The following is a 21,868-nucleotide window of genomic DNA, read 5'->3' on the forward strand; positions in this document are numbered from 1 at the left end:
TTTTGTGTAGACCATATTGTAGTAAACTAAAAAAACTCGTTACTTAGAATTTTTTATTTGTATATAAAATTATTTTGTAGTCCATTTAAATTATGTTTACAATTATACTATTAATTTTTTTAACGTAAAAGACAAAAAATTAAAAAAAAAATTAATTTTTATTAAAATAGTTAATCATTTACTACTGTTTTTTAATATTTAGAGAAAAAAACGTGTTTTATTATTTAATTGATTCGTGTACTTTTTTTTATTCTAAATAAATAAAAGTTCCTATATCTTTTTGAGACAAATATAATATTATATACATAAGATAAAAGGAGAAAAACATAATTTTTTTAAATATCATAAATTATTTATATAGATGATATTATTTTTAATAGTGGTAGTTGAATATTATTATTATTCTTATTTTTTTATTATTATTATTATTATTATTATTATTATTATTGTTATTATTATTGTAGCTTAGTATTCTATTATTATTATTGTTATTATTGTTATTGTTATTATTATATATTAATGTAGAAATAGTTTGATAAAAATATTATTATTATTGTTATTATTATTATTAATTATTAATGTAGATTTAATTATTATTTTTATGGTTTTATTATTATTATTATATTTATTTTTAATGTAGGGTTAAATTAGTGAAATTATAGGGTTAAATTAGTAAAATTAAAATTAGGATTTGTGTTTAGAGTTGTTATGAGGTTGACATGTGGCTAGGGTTGCCATCATGACAACCTTGGATTTATATATAAGATTAAGATAACTCCTAATTTTCTCTCTCGGAATTATCTCCACACCAATCTGAATAACATGTAATCACTGCATCATTATCATTCGTGCTTCTAGTAAAAAGAATACCTTGATTGACAATTTCATTTAGGTATCTCAGAATTTTTCTTGCTGCTTTCATGTGAGATACTATAGGATCATCGATGTGTATGCTTACTAGGCCAATTGAGAATTATATGTCAGGCCTGCTGTTGCATAGATATCTCAATGAGTCTACTATCTGTTTGAATAGAGTTGCATCCGCATTATCTTTATTCTTATCAAGTTTCAAATTTGCTTCAATATGAGAGGCCGTAAGATTAGATTCAAGCATGATGAATCTCAATAAGTCTACTATCTGTTTGAATAGAGTTGCATCCACATTATCTTTATTCTTATCAAGTTTCAAATTTGCTTCAATATGAGAGGCCGCAAGATTAGATTCAAGCATGATGAATTTTTCTTGCTGCTTTCATGTGAGATACTATAGGATCATCCATGTGTATGCTTACTAGACCAATTGAGAATTATATGCCAGGCCTGCTGTTGCATAGATATCTCAATGAGTCTACTATCTGTTTGAATAGAGTTGCATCCACATTATCTTTATTCTTATCAAGTTTCAAATTTGCTTCAATATGAAAGGCCGCAAGATTAGATTCAAGCATGATGAATCTCTTGAGAACTTCTTTAACATATTTCATGAAATGCATTATCATGCCCATTTCAGTTTTTTAAAATTTCATACCTAAGAAGTAGGATGTGTTTCCTAAATCTAACTTATCAAATTCTTTCATCACCAACTACTTGAACTTCTTCAAATTGTTATGTTGTTTCTTGTGACTACCAAGTCATCAACATACATGCATATGAGTGTTATGTCATCTCCGGTTGATCGGACATACACACCATATTAAGACATGCACTTGACGAAACCCAATTCAACTAAGTAGGAATAAATTTTCTTATTCCAAGCTCTCGGTGTTTGTTTAAGGCCATAGAGGACTTTATGCAGTTTATACAGCATCTTTTCCTTCCCCATCTTCACAAAGCCTAGAGGTTGAGTGACATAAACCTCTTCATCCAATGGTCAATTCAAAAAGGCAGATTTCACATCAAGATGAAATGTTGATCAATTTTTCCTGCAAGTCAAAACTACTACTAACCTGACTATTTCCAACCTTATAACTGAAGCATAAACCTTAGAGTAATCAAGACATGCTCTTTCTATAAATCTTCTTGCTACTAGCCCGACCTTGTGTTTAACAACTGAGCCATCAGGGTTGTATTTCATCTTATATACCTAATTTATCTCAATTACTTTTGTATTAGCTAGCAATTTGACAAGTTTCCATGTATTATTCCTCTCAATGGCTTCCAATTCTACAATCATTGTAGCTTTCCAGGCTTTATTCTTCACGACTTTATTATGGTTGATAGGTTCAACATATGCTAGTGGTGCAAAATGAACAAGATCTCCATCTTCTATGAGGACCTTGATCTTCTGGTGAAGCATCATATGACTAACCATTTTCTTCATCGAAGCACGAGTTCAACAAAGGCTTGAAATTATTCTATTAAATGCCTAATTAAATGCCCGATTTGTGATATTAAATGCCCAATGATGATGTCTCTACTGATTATTATCTTTCCACTGATTGGGTTAAATATTCTATAAGCTCTAGTTTTGTGATAACCAACAAGAATCATGGATTCACTTTTGTCATCCAGCTTCTTCCTTCTAGCATTAGACACATGCTTATGGTAAACTGGGCCAAACACTTTAAGATGATTCACATATTGTTTCTTGTCACTCCACACTTTTGCTTGAACCTTGTTCTTCAATCTACTTGTTGGACACCTATTCAACACATATGCAGCAGTTGTAACTGCTTCTCCCTATAGTTAGTTAGGCATACCCTTTTGCTTCAGCATACACCAGGCCATATCTAGGATGCTTCTGTTCCTCCTTTCACCTATGCGATGCACAAAATACTTCAAATATCCTAGAAGTGTATTCTCCCCACCATCTGTTATTTATGAGGACCTTGATCTTCTTCTCACTTGAATTTTCCACAAGCAATTTGAATATCTTAAAAAATCCAAACACTTCATCTTTGTGCTTGATCATCTACATCTAAAGCTTCATACTATGCTCATTCACAAAGAAGACAAAGTATCTATTCCCACCAATGGTGTGATCCTTAAAAGAACCACAAACATCTGAGTGAGCTACCTCTTTGATGCATGCCGATCTCCTAGAAAGATAGGACTTTCAAGCATTCCTGGATTGTTTTCCCACCAAGAAACCTTCATAAAGTTTCACATGCATAAAAAACTTTCGCATACTAATCACCATTTTTTGTGTCACTAGTTGAGTGATCTGGAATTTAAATGGCCAAATCTCAAATGTTGCAACCAACTTTGTTTATTCTCAACCACATCTTGCAAGAATTGGACTTATGTAGAGCTTATCAGAGTCTTAAAGGTCCTATTTTTAAACAAAGGAGACCCCGAGACTAGCTTGTTGGTTGGATAAAAAAGTTCAAAAGCCTCATTCTTCATTATTACTTAGAATCCTTTCTCAATAAGTTGACCAACACTCACAAGGTTACACTTCATACCTGACATATATAACACATCTTCAATTATTGCTAACTCGCCATTGCTTCTTGTAATTACCATGCTGCATACTCCTTCTGCTTGTAATAATCTGCTATCAACAAGTTTGATCTTGCTTCTTATTAAACTTGATCAATCATGACTTATGACCAGTCATGTGATTTGAGCATCCTGAGTCCAGGAACCAAGTCTTTGAATCTGCACACTCATTTATAATTGTATCCATAAAGACCATGGTTTTAGAACCATTTGAGTCATCATGTGCTATCTTTGCTTCATCACCATGTTTATCTTTAGATACTCCTTTCCCTTTGATGTACCAATAGTTCTTGGCCATGTGACCCCATTTCTCACAATTAAACATTACACAGTCTTTTTATCAAAATTTTCTTTATGATGAGAAGTCCCTCCTCGTTTAGAAGATTCAGGCTTGCCATCACTTTTCTACTTCCGAGGATGAATCCGAGAACCCTTCTTGTATTTGCTTTTGTCGAATTTTCTTTTGAGCTTTCCACTTCCACCACCTTCCATGTCCAAGCCTGCAAAGCCTGAATGACTTCTTAAAATCTCCTTCTTTCAACAATTCACATCTCATGAGCTTCCAAAATACCTATTAGGTCTTCCAACTTCATTATGGACAAATCACTAGATTCTTGAATGGACACACTAACATGATCAAGGTGGGAGGCCAAGGTTCTCATAACCTTCTCAATGATCATTTTGTCTGTCATTGTTTCACCACAACCTTTCATCAATTGAACAAGATTTTGTACCTAGGGCACATAGGCTGTAACTTTCTCAGTTTCTCACATCTGTAATAACTCATAACGCCTGCATAAAGATTGCAATTTAATGCTTTTGACTTTCTCACCTCCTTCGTTGTATTTGACAAGAATATCCCATTCCTTTTTCGAGGATTTAGTATGAGCTATTCGATCAAAATCTGCACCATCAATTACATATTGGATGCTAAACAATGCCTTACAATCTTTCTTCTTAGAGTCTTTGTAAAGATTACGTTGAGCTTTAGATGCGTTTAATGCAACCTCAAAAACAAAATCGGTAACCACCTCAAGAGTATCTTGAAATCTAAATAGAGACTTCATCTGATTGTGCCATCAATCTCATTTGTTGCCATCAAGAATTGGAAGAGAATGTGGAATGCCATTACCACCATTCATCATCGAAACAAATGCAAGTCACCACCCTAAAAAACATGACTTTTTCACATGTGAATCAAAGGGCTCTAAGTACCAATTTGTTAGTGCAAACTCTAGTTGCACTCTAATAGGAGAAAAGATAATTGAGAGACAATAGAAAATATGGAAGTGTAATATTTGAATTGAGTAGTAACAACATTACAAAAATGTGTTTTATATACAAAGTGAGGTTACTTGAGCAAGAACCAACTAACTAACTTCACCACTCAACCAAATTCTAACTTCTATATCACATATATAATGTTGGATTATCTCATAAAACATTTTCTTTGTTATAGCAAAAAAATCATACTTTAATAAGGTAGGGTGATTTCATGCCCCATTTCCATTGAAGGAGCAACAGCTCCGGTCCAGAAGCAACAAATTGATTATAGCTAGAGTCATTGCTGATACAGCAGGGTTTTTAGGTACAGCAGATTGAGAAATGTCACCAACAGAATTCTTGTCTGCATTAGCTCCTAATAAGTTTCAGACAAACACATTGTTCTAGCAACCATATAAAGAAGGTTAACAATCATGAAGAAGAAAATGACATATCATCACAAGCATTTGATTGAAATACAATTCATGAGAATTAGATTGCACAGACTACAAAGTTAAAAAAAAGATCAACATGCTTTCAATTAAACCACTAAGTTGAAAAATTCTAGAGTATTAGATGAAGCATCATTTTAAAATTAGGAATGTGTACTATTTCTAATCTGTTTTGAAAAGTTGGCTCCTTTCTTTGGCATTTATAGATGACACAGTATCAAAAGAGACCCTTAGAGTTTTTATGTCATATTTTTATATTTTGATTGTTTGTGTTTTATTTATTTATTTATTTTGACTTAATTACATTTTTATTCCCTATTTTTCTTTATTTACGAAATTGATTTTTTTTATTTAAATTTAAATAATTTTGGCTCTTATTTTAAATTTAAATAGTTTAGATTTCTCTTTTTGTACTTAAAATTAATGATGTTTTCACTTTTTAAATAACAAATTATTTATAAAATATGACAAATCAATGTATTGAAATTGGTAAATAAAAAAAAACTTATCGATTTTTTTTGAAAAAATATAAGAAAGAAACTAAAACTATTTGAATTTAAAATAAAAAGACCAAAATTGTTTGAATTTAAAATAGAAAAATTAATTGTGTGAATTAGATAAAAAAAGAAAAAGAAAAAAAAGGTGTAATTTAGCCCATAGAATATCATTATAGATACAAATGAATTATTTAATATTTTTTTCGTTGACCCGTAGTCATCATTAATGTCATGTAATAAAATTAATCATAAATAATATCTACTTTTTAATTGCTGTAATTAGTATGAGAGCAAATGGTAATTTATTATGGTTCTGCCTTCCATACCAAAGTTGAAGTTATTTTGCCAATTTTATACATTATGCATATAATATTTTTATAAGAAATTTTTTTTTATGGAATTATATTTTATTGAAATAAGAAATATCAATTAAAAAATATTGAAGAAAAGAAAAAAATATACATAAAAATATAATAGAAAACAATAACATCAATAATTTATTAATATTATAAAATAATTTATAATTTAAATTAATGTTTTTCCAAAACAATTAATAATTAAAATTGAGGCAGTAAACAATTTACTTTCACGTCATTTTTTAGGTCGAATAGACTAATTGTCAAAATTTTACCCTTAATAAAAAGTAAATATGAAATGTCACAAGTTTGAATTTATTAAATTTGTATAATTGATTATTATTGCATAACTATACTTGAATTGAGTTGACGTTATAAAACTCAATCATGTATATAATATTATTTTCGTTATTACACTAAAATAATTCGATAGTTAGGATAATTTATGGGAAATTTTAAATTTGAACTCGAGTCACCGTATCTTTTCCCTATAAATATTTAATTAAGTAGTAGAGTTGATAATTGTTGTTTGTTTTGGGTGGCAACATAATATTTAATTCAGTACAATATTATTTACTCCATCCGTTTTTTATTATAAGTCGTTTTAGACTTTTCACTCAGATTAAGAAAAATAATAATTGTTGTATGAAAATGAGAAATTATGAAGGTTTTTACAAAACTATCCTTCATACATGTGGAAGATAAATTTATATAATTGAAAGGAAAAAGAATAATAAATATTTAAGGATATAAAAGAAAAAATAGTATTAATTATTTATTGGAATTGTAAAACGACTTATATTTAAATACAAATTATTTTTTCAAAACGACTTATAATAAAAAACGGAAGGAGTATTATTTTGTCGATATCTATTTATTGAAGAGATAAATATAAATAATAAATGATATTGAAGGGAAAAGACACACTACTTCATTAGAATTACAATCTTTATGAGTTATCTTAGTAAATAGACTTAAAATAAGAATTAAAAAAAAAAAAAACAGGAGAGATATATTTACTCTAAGAGTAAGTTATTATAACTTACTCCATATTTTAATCATAATAGTTTTCTCTCTCCACATTTAATTATTTATTATTTTAATCATTAAATTAAAAAAAATAAATGATCAAGATGTGGAGTAAGTTATAATAAATTACTCTTGGAGTAAATATATCCTCCTAAAAAAAATAGGCGGAATATTTTTCATACTATAATTTTTTTTATATAAATTGTATTAAATTTTAAAGTTTTTTTATATACTTCTACCGTCCTAAAATATAAGAGAAAAAAATACATTTTTCTTGTTCCAAAATATAAGAGAGAAAAAAATTAATTTCATCTTTTTTAAAGTAAAATTAAATACAATTGATATTTAATTTACTTTCTCTAATCTTTTCTATAACCCATAATTAATTATAATTGTTTTTACATCTTTTAAAGCTATTTATTTCAACAAAATTTTAGTCAATTTATTATGTTTTTAACTTTTTTTAATAAGTATATTTTTTTATTTTTTCTCAAGGAGAAAATAAATTTAAAAAAAAACAATAAATCAATGAGTGAATAAATGTAACCATTTACAAAATTATTCGACTAGTTAACTATCGATGTTTTATAAGTAGCTAAAAGTGGTTTGCATAAGATTAACATTGGAAAAAGTTAATAATTTATAATTTGTAAAACTAATGTGACACTTATTTAAAAATAATTTTCTTTATTAAAATGATATATTTTCTTTCAAAGGAGAAACTCACAAAGGCGTGTACGTCTTCTTTCATCACTTTAATTCCGAAGATTTTGAATCCTTAACTCTTATCAGAGTATATATAGGCCGATTTGTTTCGTGGACAGGCTTCATAAGATTCTCTCTAAGATTTTAGCTGCAAGACTAATAAAAAGTGTTATTGGGAAGTTGATATCCATTAAACAGACAACCTTTATTAAACAAAGAAATATTATGGATGACATTCTTATGGTCAACGAAGTTCTTGATTTGGCTAAGAAAGAACACATGAGTTGTCTGGTTTTGAAGGTAGATTATGAGAAAACATATGATAATGTTAGTTGGAACTATTTGAGGTATTTGTTTATGAGGATGAGTTTCAGAGCAAAGTGAATCAAGTGGATAGAGGCTTGTGTTTTTTTTAATTCTATGACAATGATAGTTAATGGTAGTAATACAAAGGACTTCAAGGTGGAAAGAGGTTTACAACAAGGAGATCCTCTTTCGCTGTTGCTGTTTATTATTGTGATGGAAGACTTAACAAGATTGATGGAGAGAGCGGTGGAAGTGGGTGATTTTAGGGGATTCCATTTTGGTAAACAAGATTCGATGGATATTCTTCAATTCGCGGACGAGACCATAATCTTTGGAGAGGGAGGACATGATAACGTATAGAGCATGAAGGCCATTCTAAAGGGTTTCGAACTTATGACAGGTTTAAAAGTCAACTTCTGCTAGAGCAATATTTATGGTATTAACATTTGCGATAGGACGTTAGCTTTCGCGTCTCCTTTCTTGGCCTGTGGTATAGATTATTTGCCCTTCAAATTCTTGGGGGTGATGGTAGGGGATAGTCCTAGAAAGGTGGCTATGTGGAAGGAGGTGGTTAGAAATGTGAGGAGTAGGCTCGCAAAGTGGAGTGGGAGGTTTCTTTCTCTTGGAGGAAGAGTGATCCTTATTAATTTGGTGCTCAATTCCATACCTTTGTATATTTTGTCGTTCCTTAGAGCCCCTAGGAAGGCGATAAATGAGAATAGAAGTATACAAAGTAGGTTTTTGTGGAGGGGGTGGCAGGTAAAAGTCGTGTTTATTGGGTTGGTTGAAGTAACGTTTGCAAAGAAAAAGCTGCAGGAGGGCTTGACATTAGAGATGTGGAGTGTATAAATATTTCTCTTTTGATGAAGTGGAGGTGGCGAATTATTACGAAGGACATAGCGCTTTGGAGTAAGCGATTGGTTTACACGTACAGTAACCCCGTGGTGAAGATGTTTGTGAGTGACAAAAGGGTGATATCGAAATGTGACTCTAATATGGTGGAGAGATTTAGTTTTGATTAATGATTGTGTTGGATCTAGTGGTCTGTCTGTGTCTGATATGATAAAGTGCAGTGTTCATAATGGAGAAAAAATTCTTTTTGGTTCAGGATTTGGGTAGGAAATCAAGCTTTGTCGGAGGCGTATCCTGAGCCTTATGGCAAGGCTGCTATGCCCTTCATATCAGTGGCATAAGCAAGTTTCTGGGAGCAGGATAATTGGAGACGGGATTTTGCAAATTGGCTTATGAATGAGGATGACGACAATGGATTTCTGTTGGCTGAATTAACAGAGTTGCTGTCCGATACAACGATGGTACAAAATGAATCAGATGTTTGCGTATTGGATAAAATAAGGAAGTGGAGGAAGGATTCATTGTTAAATCTTGCGCGACATTAATATAGCATAGAGGATTCCAGCTCGGGTTGGAACAAGGGGTTAGGGCAGCTATACTCGTGTTGGGAAGATTTCCTACTCGAGATCAATTACGGAGAAGAGGAATAGTTGTGAATGATAGGGATAATTGTTGCGCATTTTGTTTTAGAGAAGAAGATAATTCTAGTCATTTGTTCGATTCTTGCATCCTCACTAGAAGAATTTGGGATAAGATTGTTGGGTGGATTGGGGGCTCAGTGGACATTTCAGCAGAAGAGTTAAGGTCATTTCTCTTTTTTAATCATAAGATTAAGGATACAGATGAAAGATTAACTGGCAGGGTGATTTGGTTAGCGGTTGTGTGGAACATTTGGTTGATGAGGAACACTATTATGTTCAATGGTAAAGTTTTCAATTTCGATGATTATAAAAGTTCTATAGTTTTTGTCTCTTAGAAGTGGTTCAGATCAGTTAATCAGTCTTCTGTGTCCTTTAATTTCCATTTTTGGAACACGTTGCCTCTGTATTGTATTAATATGCGAGGTTTGTTTTTTGATGGTTCAGAATTGGTGTACTTCTTATATAAAATCTTGAGGTTTTTAAACATGTGAAGTATTTTCTTTGCTAAGCTTGCTGAATGAATTTTAGATTTCGATTGAAAGGTTAATTTAGGGAAGTAAGGGTAGTAATAAACTAGATTTCGGAAGCTCAAAAGATAATTTGGTTAGTCTCAAGCTCAACTACATAAATGTCGACATTGTCAGGTTAGACGCCAACATCGAAATTTGAATTTTAACTCTCACGATTGTGTGTAGAAATGATAATGAGTAAGATTTGGACATAGTAGTATATTCGACCCCATACTCGCGGTTTAAAAAAATTTTCGTACCCAAACTCATATCTAGGGGTGGCAAAACGGGCCGCCCGCCGCTCGCCCTGCCTTAAGCCCGCCAAAAAACGAGCGGGGCGGACATGCCCGCCAAGTGAAATGGACATAAAAATCATGCCCGCCCCACCAAAATGGCGGGTTGGCGAGCGGCGGCCCGCCTATTTTTATTTATATTTTTTTTTTCATTTTTTTAATAGATTAATAGGTTTTTTTATCTTTTAATTAAAATTTTCACTTATTTTTTAAAAGAATTTTTTATAAAAGCAACTTTTTAACAAATTTTACTTAAAAAAGTATTACATATATTTACAAATAAATATATAAAATAAACCATCAAGAATTGGAATTACTAAAATTAACTAAAAAATAGGGAATTTTGGAGGAGGGGCGGGCTTTGGCGGGCGGCGGGCATTGGCGGTGCGGGCTATGGCGGGCGGCGGGTTTTGGCGGGGCGGGCTTTGACGAGCGGCGGGCCTAAAATCCTAACCCAACCCGTCATTTTCTGGCGGGTGTGCGGGCCGGCCCGGCGGGCCACGACCCGTTTTGCCACCCCTACTCATATCTGTGTGAGCAACAACATTTATATACATAGTCGTATCTTATAGGTACCTAATTAAGTATCCATACCCATATTTTCGTTTATTTGTATTTCTAATAAAAATTAATAATAATAATATTTAACATGTCATTTTAAAATTTTAACAATACTAAAAGATTCAAAAAATTTATACTTTAGTTAAAGTATAAATAAATATTTATATTCAAATGCGTTCAAGTTTAATAGTGATGTGTTTAATAAAATTTATAAAAATACATGTATATATAATAATTAAAATAAAAATATAAAAATATATATTATGTAGGTATTAGGCATATTTCATATTAAGGTACTCGTACCCGTCACGATATCAGTTTATTTTAGTGGGTAATTATTCGTGTCTATTATCGTATATTTGTGAGTTTCTAGTAGTTATTATTATATTCGTCTAAGGGGCAAAAAGTGACTCGGATAAAAGATTTAACATTAAATATTATTTTCATATGAACATATTTAAAAAAAATAATCTGATTTCCAATTAAGCTACAACACTTTTAGCTTTCCATTTTTGTGTATGTACATTTAGTTTTAAATGCTATGAGTTATAAAGATTATTGATGCATTTGTCATTCTGTAAAAATCTTGCAAATGGCACAAACAGTCTCTAAGGAAATGCTCCTTTTCAAATTGTCACTCGCTTGTTCTTCACAGAATGTCGAAAATAGGACAAGTGACAATGAAGGTTCTGACACTGATGATGGTATTGTGTTTGATATTGATCCTAGTTTGCTTGTGGATTGTGATAAAATACTCATTGGTGACATGATCGGAAAAGGCTCGCACTCTCTTGTATACAAAGGATGGTTAGTACCTATACTTGCTACTATTAATTATGTTTTATTTTATATCATGTATGCATTCGGTGTATTAGTGACCATTTCGATCGAAATCTGATAATTTAGAAAAGTTATTTTATAATTCTTAAAATATGATTTAAAAAATAAAAATAAAAATTTAAAGCGTTTAATATCGATTGAGCAGTCACTGATGCATCGGATACACGAATGCGTACAATAGTCGAATCTGCATCCACTCATACTTTATATATTATTTTATCGTTTTTGATCTTACTTATCAATGATTTAATCGTGATAAATTTTAAATTATGTATCATAAAGGTTCATAACTGATTTCAGGTATGAAGATCGTCCTATAGCCATTAAGGTTATACACCCAAAATGTAAAGCCAAATTTGAGAGGGAAGTTAAGCTTTTATCTAAGATTCAACACACAAATGTTGTCGAGGTATTCTTTTATTCAAAAACAAGTTTACTAGATTATGTTATTTCTAGATATTATTTTAGATAATAAAAATTTAAAAATTTATTTTGTAGTTTATTGGAGCTTGTGTGAAACCATTAATGGTGATAATCATAGAACTATTAGAAGGTGGTTCACTTCAGAAAGCCATGAATAACATCTATCCAACAACATTTTCATTGGAACAATGTTTGAGTTATGCTATTGATATATCACAAGCTATGGAGTATTTGCATTCAAATGGCATCATTCACCGTGATCTCAAGCCTGGTAATTTTATTTTATATATTTTCTCCAAATATGATATTTTATATTTAATTATGTTTTTTTTATAAATTATTTGTAGGTAATTTATTGCTTACAAGAGACAAGTATAATATTAAACTTGCTGATTTTGGGATAGCTAGAGATAATATATGTGATGAGATGACTTGTGAAGCTGGTACCTATAGATATATGGCTCCTGAGGTATATCTATATATTCATTAATTTTTGTGATTAAAATTATCATATATTTTGGCTCTGTTTGGTAAGACATGTTTTCGAGCTTATAACTTATGTCTTGTGTCTTATAAGCTCATATGATAATTTAGACTTGTTTGGTAACGGTCTTTTCATCACGAGCTTATAGCTTATGGCGGGGCGGGTATGGCGGGCGGCGGGTTTTTGCGGGGCGAACTTTGGCGAGCGGCGGACCTAAAATCCCAACCCAACCCGCCATTTTTTGGCGGGTGGCGGGCCGGCCCCGCGGGCCATGGCCCGTTTTGCCACCCCTAGTCTCAACCATCCGCTATAAGCTATAAGTCATCAGTCATCAGCCATCAGTCATCAACTATAAGCTATCAGCTAGCTTATCAATCAACCGCTATTTTTACCAAACAGACCCTTTATATATATATATATATATATATATATATATATATATATATATATATATATATATATATATCAAATATGCTTAATTAATTAATATAAATATTTTTCTTATATTTGAATGCATTATATAGATTTTAAGCAAAGATCCACTTCCAAAAGGAGCAAAGAAAAGCTATGATCACAAAGCTGATGTGTACAGTTTTGCAATGGTTTTTTGGTCTATGATGAAAAATCAAGTTCCATTTAAAGATAGGGCTGACTTAATGGCTGCATATGATGCATTAAACGTATGTAATTCATTACTTCTTTCAATGATTTTATTTTGAATAATCTTTAAATAGATTTTAAATTTTAATTGTAATCACTTCATTGAATATTGTTGTTGTTTATGGTTGCAGAATTTAAGACCATGTTTGGATGAATTTCCTGAAGATATAAGTCTCTTGCTTCAATCTTGTTGGATGGAAGATCCAAAACTTAGGCCAGAATTCACAGAAATAACTGAAACACTGATAAGAATTCTTCATAATGTATACAGAAGAAAGATTAATGGACTTGCCAGCAGCATAGAAGTTGTTGAAGAAGTTGATAGCGAAAGTGAGGAAGAAATATCAAGGGCACAAGATACTCCAACTAGCTTTGAATCAACTATGGAGATTGAAAACATAGCCATGCATGAGAATGAGACTATGAAACCTAATGGAGAAAGTGATGGTGAATCTCAGAGTGGAACCAAGACATCACTCTCTGACTTGATGGAAAAGAAGTCCAAAAAGAAGAGTAAGATTAAGCGCTTTTTTTCTTGCTGTAAGTGCATTGCCTTCTGATATGGCAAGGCACATTGTTGCATGTTGCATGCATGGATTGTTGAGTTTCTTTCTGAAGGATTCGTCTAAGGTTTTTTTTCACTGTTTTTTTTTGTGCGACCAAGAAGAGTGTATGGATTGGTCTGCTGTGATTTTTTTTCCTTCTTTTTAAGATATTGTTTCCTTTTCATTATATCATTTCAATTATGGTGGAACCGATGGTTGATTTGAAACAAGGTGTTTCCAAATTAATGATAAAGGAGGATCTTGTTTTTTTTTTATAAAGTTAAGTAGGTGATACAACAGAAGCACAAGATGTGTTCAGAAAACAAATGAAACTGAATAAATAAAAGTCGAAGGGAGGTAGACACAGACTCCTGTGCAAAACAAAGGAGGGCAGTTGGTTAGTCAGCACACATCTAAATGCTTAGTCAAGTGAATAGATCCCGTTCCTAATCAACCAGAGGAACATCAAAAGAAACTGCATTGACTAGTCTATTTGCACATGCATTTCCTTATCTGAAAGTGTGAGGTATTTCTAGGAATGATAATGGGTAGGGTACTATAGTACCCGACTACCCGTGCCTATACCCAGAGTTTAAAAAAATCCTCGTATCAGAGCGCATACCCGAGAGGGCACCAACCGTTATACCCGTACCTTATGGGTACCTATGTACCCGTACCTTAGTATGATTGATTGGTGACGATGAACTCCTGACGCGGTGACGCTGATCTCCGATATGGTGGCACGGAGGTGGACTTACAAGGTCAAGACTCCGACTCTCAAGTTAGTTAAAGAGTCCAAAATGAGTGAATTGTTAAAGAGAACAATTCTTTGGAACAACTTACTTCCTAGATATGTTTATATTTTTGTGTGGATATTAAAAAAAAACTTCCAACTAGAGAGAAGTTACATATGATATAAGTGCTAAGGGAAGATAGTTCAAAGTGCATTTTTGGGAGTAACAAATATGAATCTATCGATCGTCTTTTTTGCTGTTGTAGACACCTTAAAAATGTGTAGCTCGACATTTATTAGAGGATCAAAACTACTAGTAACTCTCAAGCAGGGTCTATTCCTTTTCTTAATTAATTTTGTATAATATCTTGGGCGCAGTTACATCTTCATCTAAGAGGTTCTCTTGCATTTGGTCGGGGACATCTTCGAGCATTTGGAAGACAAGAAATAAAAAATATTTAATAACCTAGAACTACACCCAAGATCCATAATTAAGAAGATAAATATTTTATCGTGGAGGTTGCTAAAACATAAAGCAAAAGGTTTCAATCACTTTTTAGGTTCGTGGTCAAAAACTTCGTGGGAGCGCTTAACTTTTTGAGCTTTCGTTGTTTCTATGTGAAATTAGCTTGATTTGATTTTTCTAAAGGATTTCATCAATTTAGGTAAATGAGGCATTTTTTGTCAAGCTTATGCATGATTATGTTCCAAGTGAAAAGAGTCAGAGGCTTACATGGTCCCATTATATATGGTGGATAATTCTACTCGGGCTTTGCGATGTTGGGTTTGATATCTATACCTCACTATTATGAGGCCTTTGAGTGGCCCATAATAGACAGTATTCACATTAGAAAATGCATGAATGGCTATTGCTGAGTCAATTTAAGGCCAAAGATTCTCCAATTCCTCATGTTAGCATATTCAATAACAAACTTAATTCCATAAAATTTAACTCGAAAGGAAGTGCAAACTCCAATTTTAGTTAAGAAAGTTCCCAAGAATGCTCATAAAGTATCCTTAAATATTCTTCCACAAGTTAATACTCCATGATTTCCTCTTGAAGTGTTGCACTTAATCTAATTATGACCAGGAAAATACCAATTAACTTGTATGATTCTAGGTGGGAAGAAGGTCGGTATATGATATCAAAGCAACTGATAACTCTAAACTCATGAACTGAAGAGTACATGCGTCCCTTGAAAGAAGTAGATGTCATATAGACCAATTGTTTAACATGATGAATGCCTTTATCAAAGTGATCAATTTTACCAATTTGAAACTTGATATCATTTCTTAGGTGTCAAGTTTTCCGAAGAATTATTATGATGAAATTCATGATCAGATTCTGAATTTGAGAGCTTCAACTTCTACCTGCAAGTTTGAATTGATAAAATCCACTTGTGAGTTAATAAAATTTTCTCGTTAGTAATACCACAAAGTCTCATTAATGAATAGTCTCATTTGATTTTGAGATGAATATTAAAATGTTAATTGTCTCGATCATTTTTTAGATGAATATTTTGGAGTTAATTGTATCATTTGATTTTGAGATAACTATGAGAGAAAATTGTGAGTATTACAAAATCAGCGAAAGTAAGTTTATATTCCTAATAAATCATGTTGATTTATTTTCATTCCATAATGATATAAGTTTAATTAGTATGTGAAATTAAGTAATCTATGAAATTTTTTTATGTATGAAAGGTGATGGAGATACCCCTTTTGCATTAGGAATTTGATACTCAAAGATTATTCTCAAGACATCCTTCGATTATCACAATAGTGTTATATCAATAAAGTGAAAAGCAAATTTGACATGAAATACAATATACATGGGTATACTTCAATTACTAAAGAAGACTATTTGATCTTAAATATATTTGTCTTAAAGAAAAGGGAAAATACCCTTTTTCGTCCTTTAACTTTGCCTCGGGGGCCAGTCTGGTCCCTTAACTTTTAAGAAGTTCAAATCAATCCTTTAAGTATTAAAAATGGAGCACGTAGGTCCCTTCCATCCAATGAGTGCAAACGGCCATTTGAATCTGCAGACGTGGCAGATGGCATGGCTCATCTCTTTCCCTCTCCCTTGTGTATTTGACCAAACGTCTTACCTTGTGTTGTTTATACGCGTTCCTATTTTGATTTAGGGTTAACATTATTTGATTTCCCTTGTGTTCTTATTTTAAGGTATGTTTGTGATTTGTACAAGTTTTTTTATCTCCATTGTTACTGTTTGAGTGATCCTTTGTAAAATGCAGGGAACAACGCAACCTGGGTGTGGGTTTTTTGAATGGTTTTCTGAGGAAGTTCAAGATGACAAAGGGAAAATTACAATGTCCATATTAGAGAAGTTATCAAAGAAATTGGATGATGCCAAAATGGAGATTGAAAAAGTTAAGTTGACAAATAAAGAATTAAGGAAAGAGATAAACAAGATTCTGAAGTTGAAAAAATACTGGATGTTATTTGTTATTTTAGGTGCAACATTTGTGATTTTGTTTCTGATGAATTGAAATGCTTAAGTTGTATTGTAATTGGATCTTATTGTAATGTTTAAGTTCTGATTAAGTTATAATGAAATGGGATTTTTGTTAATTGAGTTAAATTTTATCAGAACAATTGTTAAGTTCAGTTCAATTGTTGTAACATTGCAACACTTAAATTCAGTTCAATTGTTGTATCATTGCAACACTTAATTTCAGTTCAACTGTTGGAACATTGCAACACTTAATTTTAGTTTAATTGTTGTAGCATTGCAAAACACATAAACTTGTAATGAACAGAATTTCAAGATAACACATAAACTTGTAATGAACAGAATTTCAAGATAACACATAACTGACATTAACATAAACAGGTTCAACATGACTTTCATATCCAGTACACAAAATGACATCAATTCAAACTGAGATGCATAAGCATAACACAAAATACCAGTAGATGGTTCCAAATATCAGTTAAGACCATTACAAAAAATGATAACAAAATCAAAATGGCATCCTACATAGTCCTAAGTTTTTTTCTCGGGTGTTGTCGTCTTGGTTGGTGTTGTCCTTCTTTAGATGGTTCAACACCAACCTTCACTGTGGAATTTGGATTTGATCTTAACAACTCATGATAATAATCATAAATTCTGGTGTAATCCCCTGGGTATGATCCATCAACCATATTTCTAACTTTAAACCTTGCCCTAATTTTCTTGGTTTTGTTCACACCTACATTCCGTTTCTTTCATGCCTTTGCCTTTATATCTTTGATTTTCATCCTAGGATTGGTTTTTAAGGAGTTTTGTATCCTCTTGCTCAGCCACTTGGTAGTAATCATTTTCACATTATAATCCCTGCTGCAACTATGTACATCATTCACCTTCCTTAATTGCCAAGTTGCTTCATTTGACAATTTGGCACAATAGGCTTCCCAATCACATCCATTCTTACATTTTATCCTCATCCTTACCTTGTCATTTTTGGTGAACTTAATGTTTCTACAACTGTGGACAACATATGATGTGATTGCCTCCTTGAAATAATCTTTTGAACTAAAGTAGGAACCCACCTCCCATTTGAAATCAGCCATGTTCTTTTGAATCTTAAACATAGGGATAAGATTTTTTTGAACACCAAAACTATCATCACTGTCGCACCCACTCAACAGAACTTCACTTTCACTATCACTCCCATTTTACTCACCCTTATCTCTTTCTTCATGTTGTTCAACTAGATTGTCCAATTCATCTTCATCTATATATTCATATCCATCAGAAGAATCATTAAAATAAATATCAAGAGCACTGTCATATTTGTACTCATTATCATCACTACTTATGCCATCATCCACCTCACCACTTTCCATGCCATCTTTCTCATTATCCATACAATCTTTTTCAACATCAATATCATCCTTCTCAGCATCCATACCATCTTTCTCATTATCCATACCATCTTTCTTAGCCTCCACCACAACCTTCTCATCCTCCAACACAACATGTTCAACCTCCATAGTCGTCTATTTCACCTAACATCAGAAATATGCAAAACCCTAATTACTCAGATTAAATACATGCAAACAAACGATTTACAAGAAAACCCTAATTTATCAATGGAAAAACCTGGATTTGACGGATTTAGCAAAAAACCCCGATTTCTAAGACTGAAATCATGCAAAAACCCTAATTTCTACCACAATTAGAACTGATACATATCATGAAGTTTCTAACCTATTTAAAAATGCTTTGAGGTTGGCCTTCAACATTCTTCATTGCACGATGATGTCCTCCTTCAACGTTCTTCACTGCACGAGGTCTTTCTTCACACAAGATAGTTCTTCACTTTTGAACGAGGGCTTTGTTCAGAAATGTTAAGAATATAACATTTAAATGCCACGTAAGACATCAACCATGCCACATATGCAATCAATCTAAACCCTCAGTAACGATGATAGACTGAAGAACAAACATGCTTCGTTTTTAAGACTTAAAGGATTGATTTGAACTTTTTAAAAGTTAAAAGACTAAATGAACCCCAAGACAAAGTTAAAGGACGAAAAATGATATTTTCTTGGAAGAAAATCTAAAAATTTGACAAATTAAGTATTTACCTATTCTTCGGTTGTAGGGGTCTTTTGTACGGTTTTATTTGTTAAAGATAATAAACGAGCTTGTTCATAAATCGAATATCTTACAATGTCGATATCATCAATATGTTCTACTCTAATCCTTTAAATGTATAATAGGTATTTTAATTTAGAGAATGATGGTAAGCATTTATGTACTTGGTTGCATATAGTAAAACATATTATAAGATCACCTAAGTTATATTGTACATAAATCAATTTTATAGCTTTTCAACGACATATTTTATAAAGTTTATTTTCTTATAAGTTATTGTTGTCGAAGGATAAAGCATATAAAGATAAGCTTTATGCTAGCTGACTCATTAATTAAAGACTTAATGGAATAAGTATTCCATATGATTTTTGCAACTAAAGATGTCTTGTATTAGTGATAGTCTCCCTTCCTTTATGGTTTATAATTCTTTTGATAACCATAGAAAATTTATATTATCATTATCTATAGAAATACATTTCATGAGATTATTGGTATTATTAGGGTCGTCTTTGAGGGCGTGCAAGTCGGGCTACCACACAAGATTTAAAATTTTTACGATTAAATCATAAGACAAAATTTAGGTACATTTTTTAGGTGTGGTTCTTACTATTTTTCAATGAAAATATGACAAATATACTTAAATATTATTTAGTGAGTGAAAATAGGAGAAATTTGCAGTAAGAAGAAATTATACACTTGTCGTATTTTCATTGGAAAATAGTAAAAATCACACCTAAAAAGTTGTATGTAAGTTTTGTCCTAAACTATATCTAAATAGGATCTCATAAATCTGTCATTGTTAAAATGTGATAAAATATAATCTCAATATTTTTTCATGGTTGAATTGTGACTAACCTACACATGACCTTGAAAAATTTGAGACGACTTTAATTATTATTATAATTTTTATATCGTTTGTGCAAATATTAAATTTGTAAATCCACTAAAAATTTCAAATGAAATAGTTTGAAATATTAGTGGTGTAAAGATCACATTGTATATAATTTTTATGTCATTCATCCATAAATGTGAAGGTCATCCGAGTTTAATCACGTTATACACGTTATATACAACAACCAAAGTGATTCCATTAATTATATATGAGTTGAATTGGATTATAAAATTGAAATTTAAAGAAAATAATATTCGTATCCGCACATAAAGAAGAAATTCGATATAGATATTGATAAATTATAAAATACAAACGAATTGTTAATTATTCTTAGTTGACCCTTAATCATGATAATGTCGCATAACAAAAATAAATCATTATTGATGTCTACTTTTTCAATGATGTAAAAGGTAATTTAGTAAAGTAATACCTCCATACCAAATTTTAAGTTGTTTTTTTTTTCCAAATTTACACATATTAATATATTAATTAATTTTATAAAAAGTTAATTTGATTAAAAAAAAAGTTTTATAAAAAAAATATTTTTTTTAATGATATAAGATACATAATTAAAAAAATAAAAGAGAATAATAAATACAGTGAACGTCCATTTTAGTCCCTTACAAAAACTGCAGTGGTTAGATTAGTCCCTGAGAAAAAAAAAGTCTCTATTAAATCTCTTACAAAATTTAACCGAGTCATTTTAGTCCCTCCACTAGTATTTTTTTAAACCAGTTTTTTTCTTACGTTTGAATCGTAACTGGATTGCTAGTCAAGACTCATTTTAGTCCCTCACAAAAAAAGGAGAATCCAAATTAGTCCCTAAAAAAAAGGTCTATATTTAATCCCTTACAAAATTTAATCAAGCCATTTTAGTCCCTCTTTTAGTATTTTTTCAAATAGATTTTTTCTTACTTTTAAATTGTGACTGGACTCCTATTTTACGACTGTTGATTTGAAATTATTTGTGAATGGGTTGTAGATAAATCATCGTGATACCACAACATTCTTTTCTTTGTTTGATTTATTATCAGGTTTATGGATGAGTGACCATGGCTTGTTATGTTTTCTTGTGTATTAAGTGTTGTTATTTGTTCAGTTGTTAATGATCTTTTAGAAAGATTTAGTTCTGCTACCGAGGTGATTTATGATAATTCTTACTTTTGTAAATAATACTTGTGGTGAAAATAATACATATGGTATGTTGAAAGAAAATTAGTTTATATCATATCCCTTAGATTTTGATGATAACAAAGTATTTAATGAATAATTAGGTATACTAACATATGTTCAAGTGTGCAAGATCATTAAGAATTTACCGGGCTCTGACATAGGAACATATGAAGAGAAGCTTGAGACTCAGATTATGAAAGATCAGAATCTGATGACTCAAATTTTGAATGATAAGATTTTGATGTCTCACAACTAGGTAACCTAGCTTCTGGTGGAAACTCAGACTCTGAACACCATGTGCAAAGGAACTTAGTCTCTGACCCGTACTCAATTTCTGAAAGCAGGTCTATCTTGTCAAGTCCAGTCACGGTTTAAAAAAATAGCGTTTGGAAAAAAATATTAAAAGAGGACTAACATGGCTCAATTAAATTTTGTAAGGGACAAAATATAGACCTTTATTTTCTCAGGGACTAATTTGGGCTCTCTTTTTTTTGCGAGGGATTAAAATGGATCTTTGCTGGTAGTCCAGTCACGGTTCAAAAGTAAGAAAAAAATCGATTTGAAAAAAAAATTAGTAGAGGGACTAACATGACTCGGTTAAATTTTG

The 21,868-nt window shown here is 31.4% G+C and overlaps 1 protein-coding gene across 1 annotated transcript; it reads left to right on the forward strand.

Annotated features, from left to right (window-relative positions):
- The first annotated feature begins 11,497 nt into the window (after positions 1 to 11,497).
- Positions 11,498 to 14,066, forward strand: LOC131650013 (serine/threonine/tyrosine-protein kinase HT1-like). The gene is made up of 6 exons (XM_058919754.1): positions 11,498 to 11,712; positions 12,046 to 12,154; positions 12,244 to 12,439; positions 12,516 to 12,637; positions 13,177 to 13,332; positions 13,444 to 14,066. The coding sequence occupies exons 1-6, from the start codon at positions 11,498 to 11,500 to the stop codon at positions 13,870 to 13,872; spliced, it is 1,227 nt and encodes a 408-aa protein (XP_058775737.1). The 3' UTR covers positions 13,873 to 14,066.
- Positions 14,067 to 21,868: the final 7,802 nt, after the last annotated feature.

This window comes from Vicia villosa, linkage group LG2 (genome assembly GCF_029867415.1).
Source record: "Vicia villosa cultivar HV-30 ecotype Madison, WI linkage group LG2, Vvil1.0, whole genome shotgun sequence".
Classification (NCBI taxonomy): Eukaryota; Viridiplantae; Streptophyta; class Magnoliopsida; order Fabales; family Fabaceae; genus Vicia; species Vicia villosa.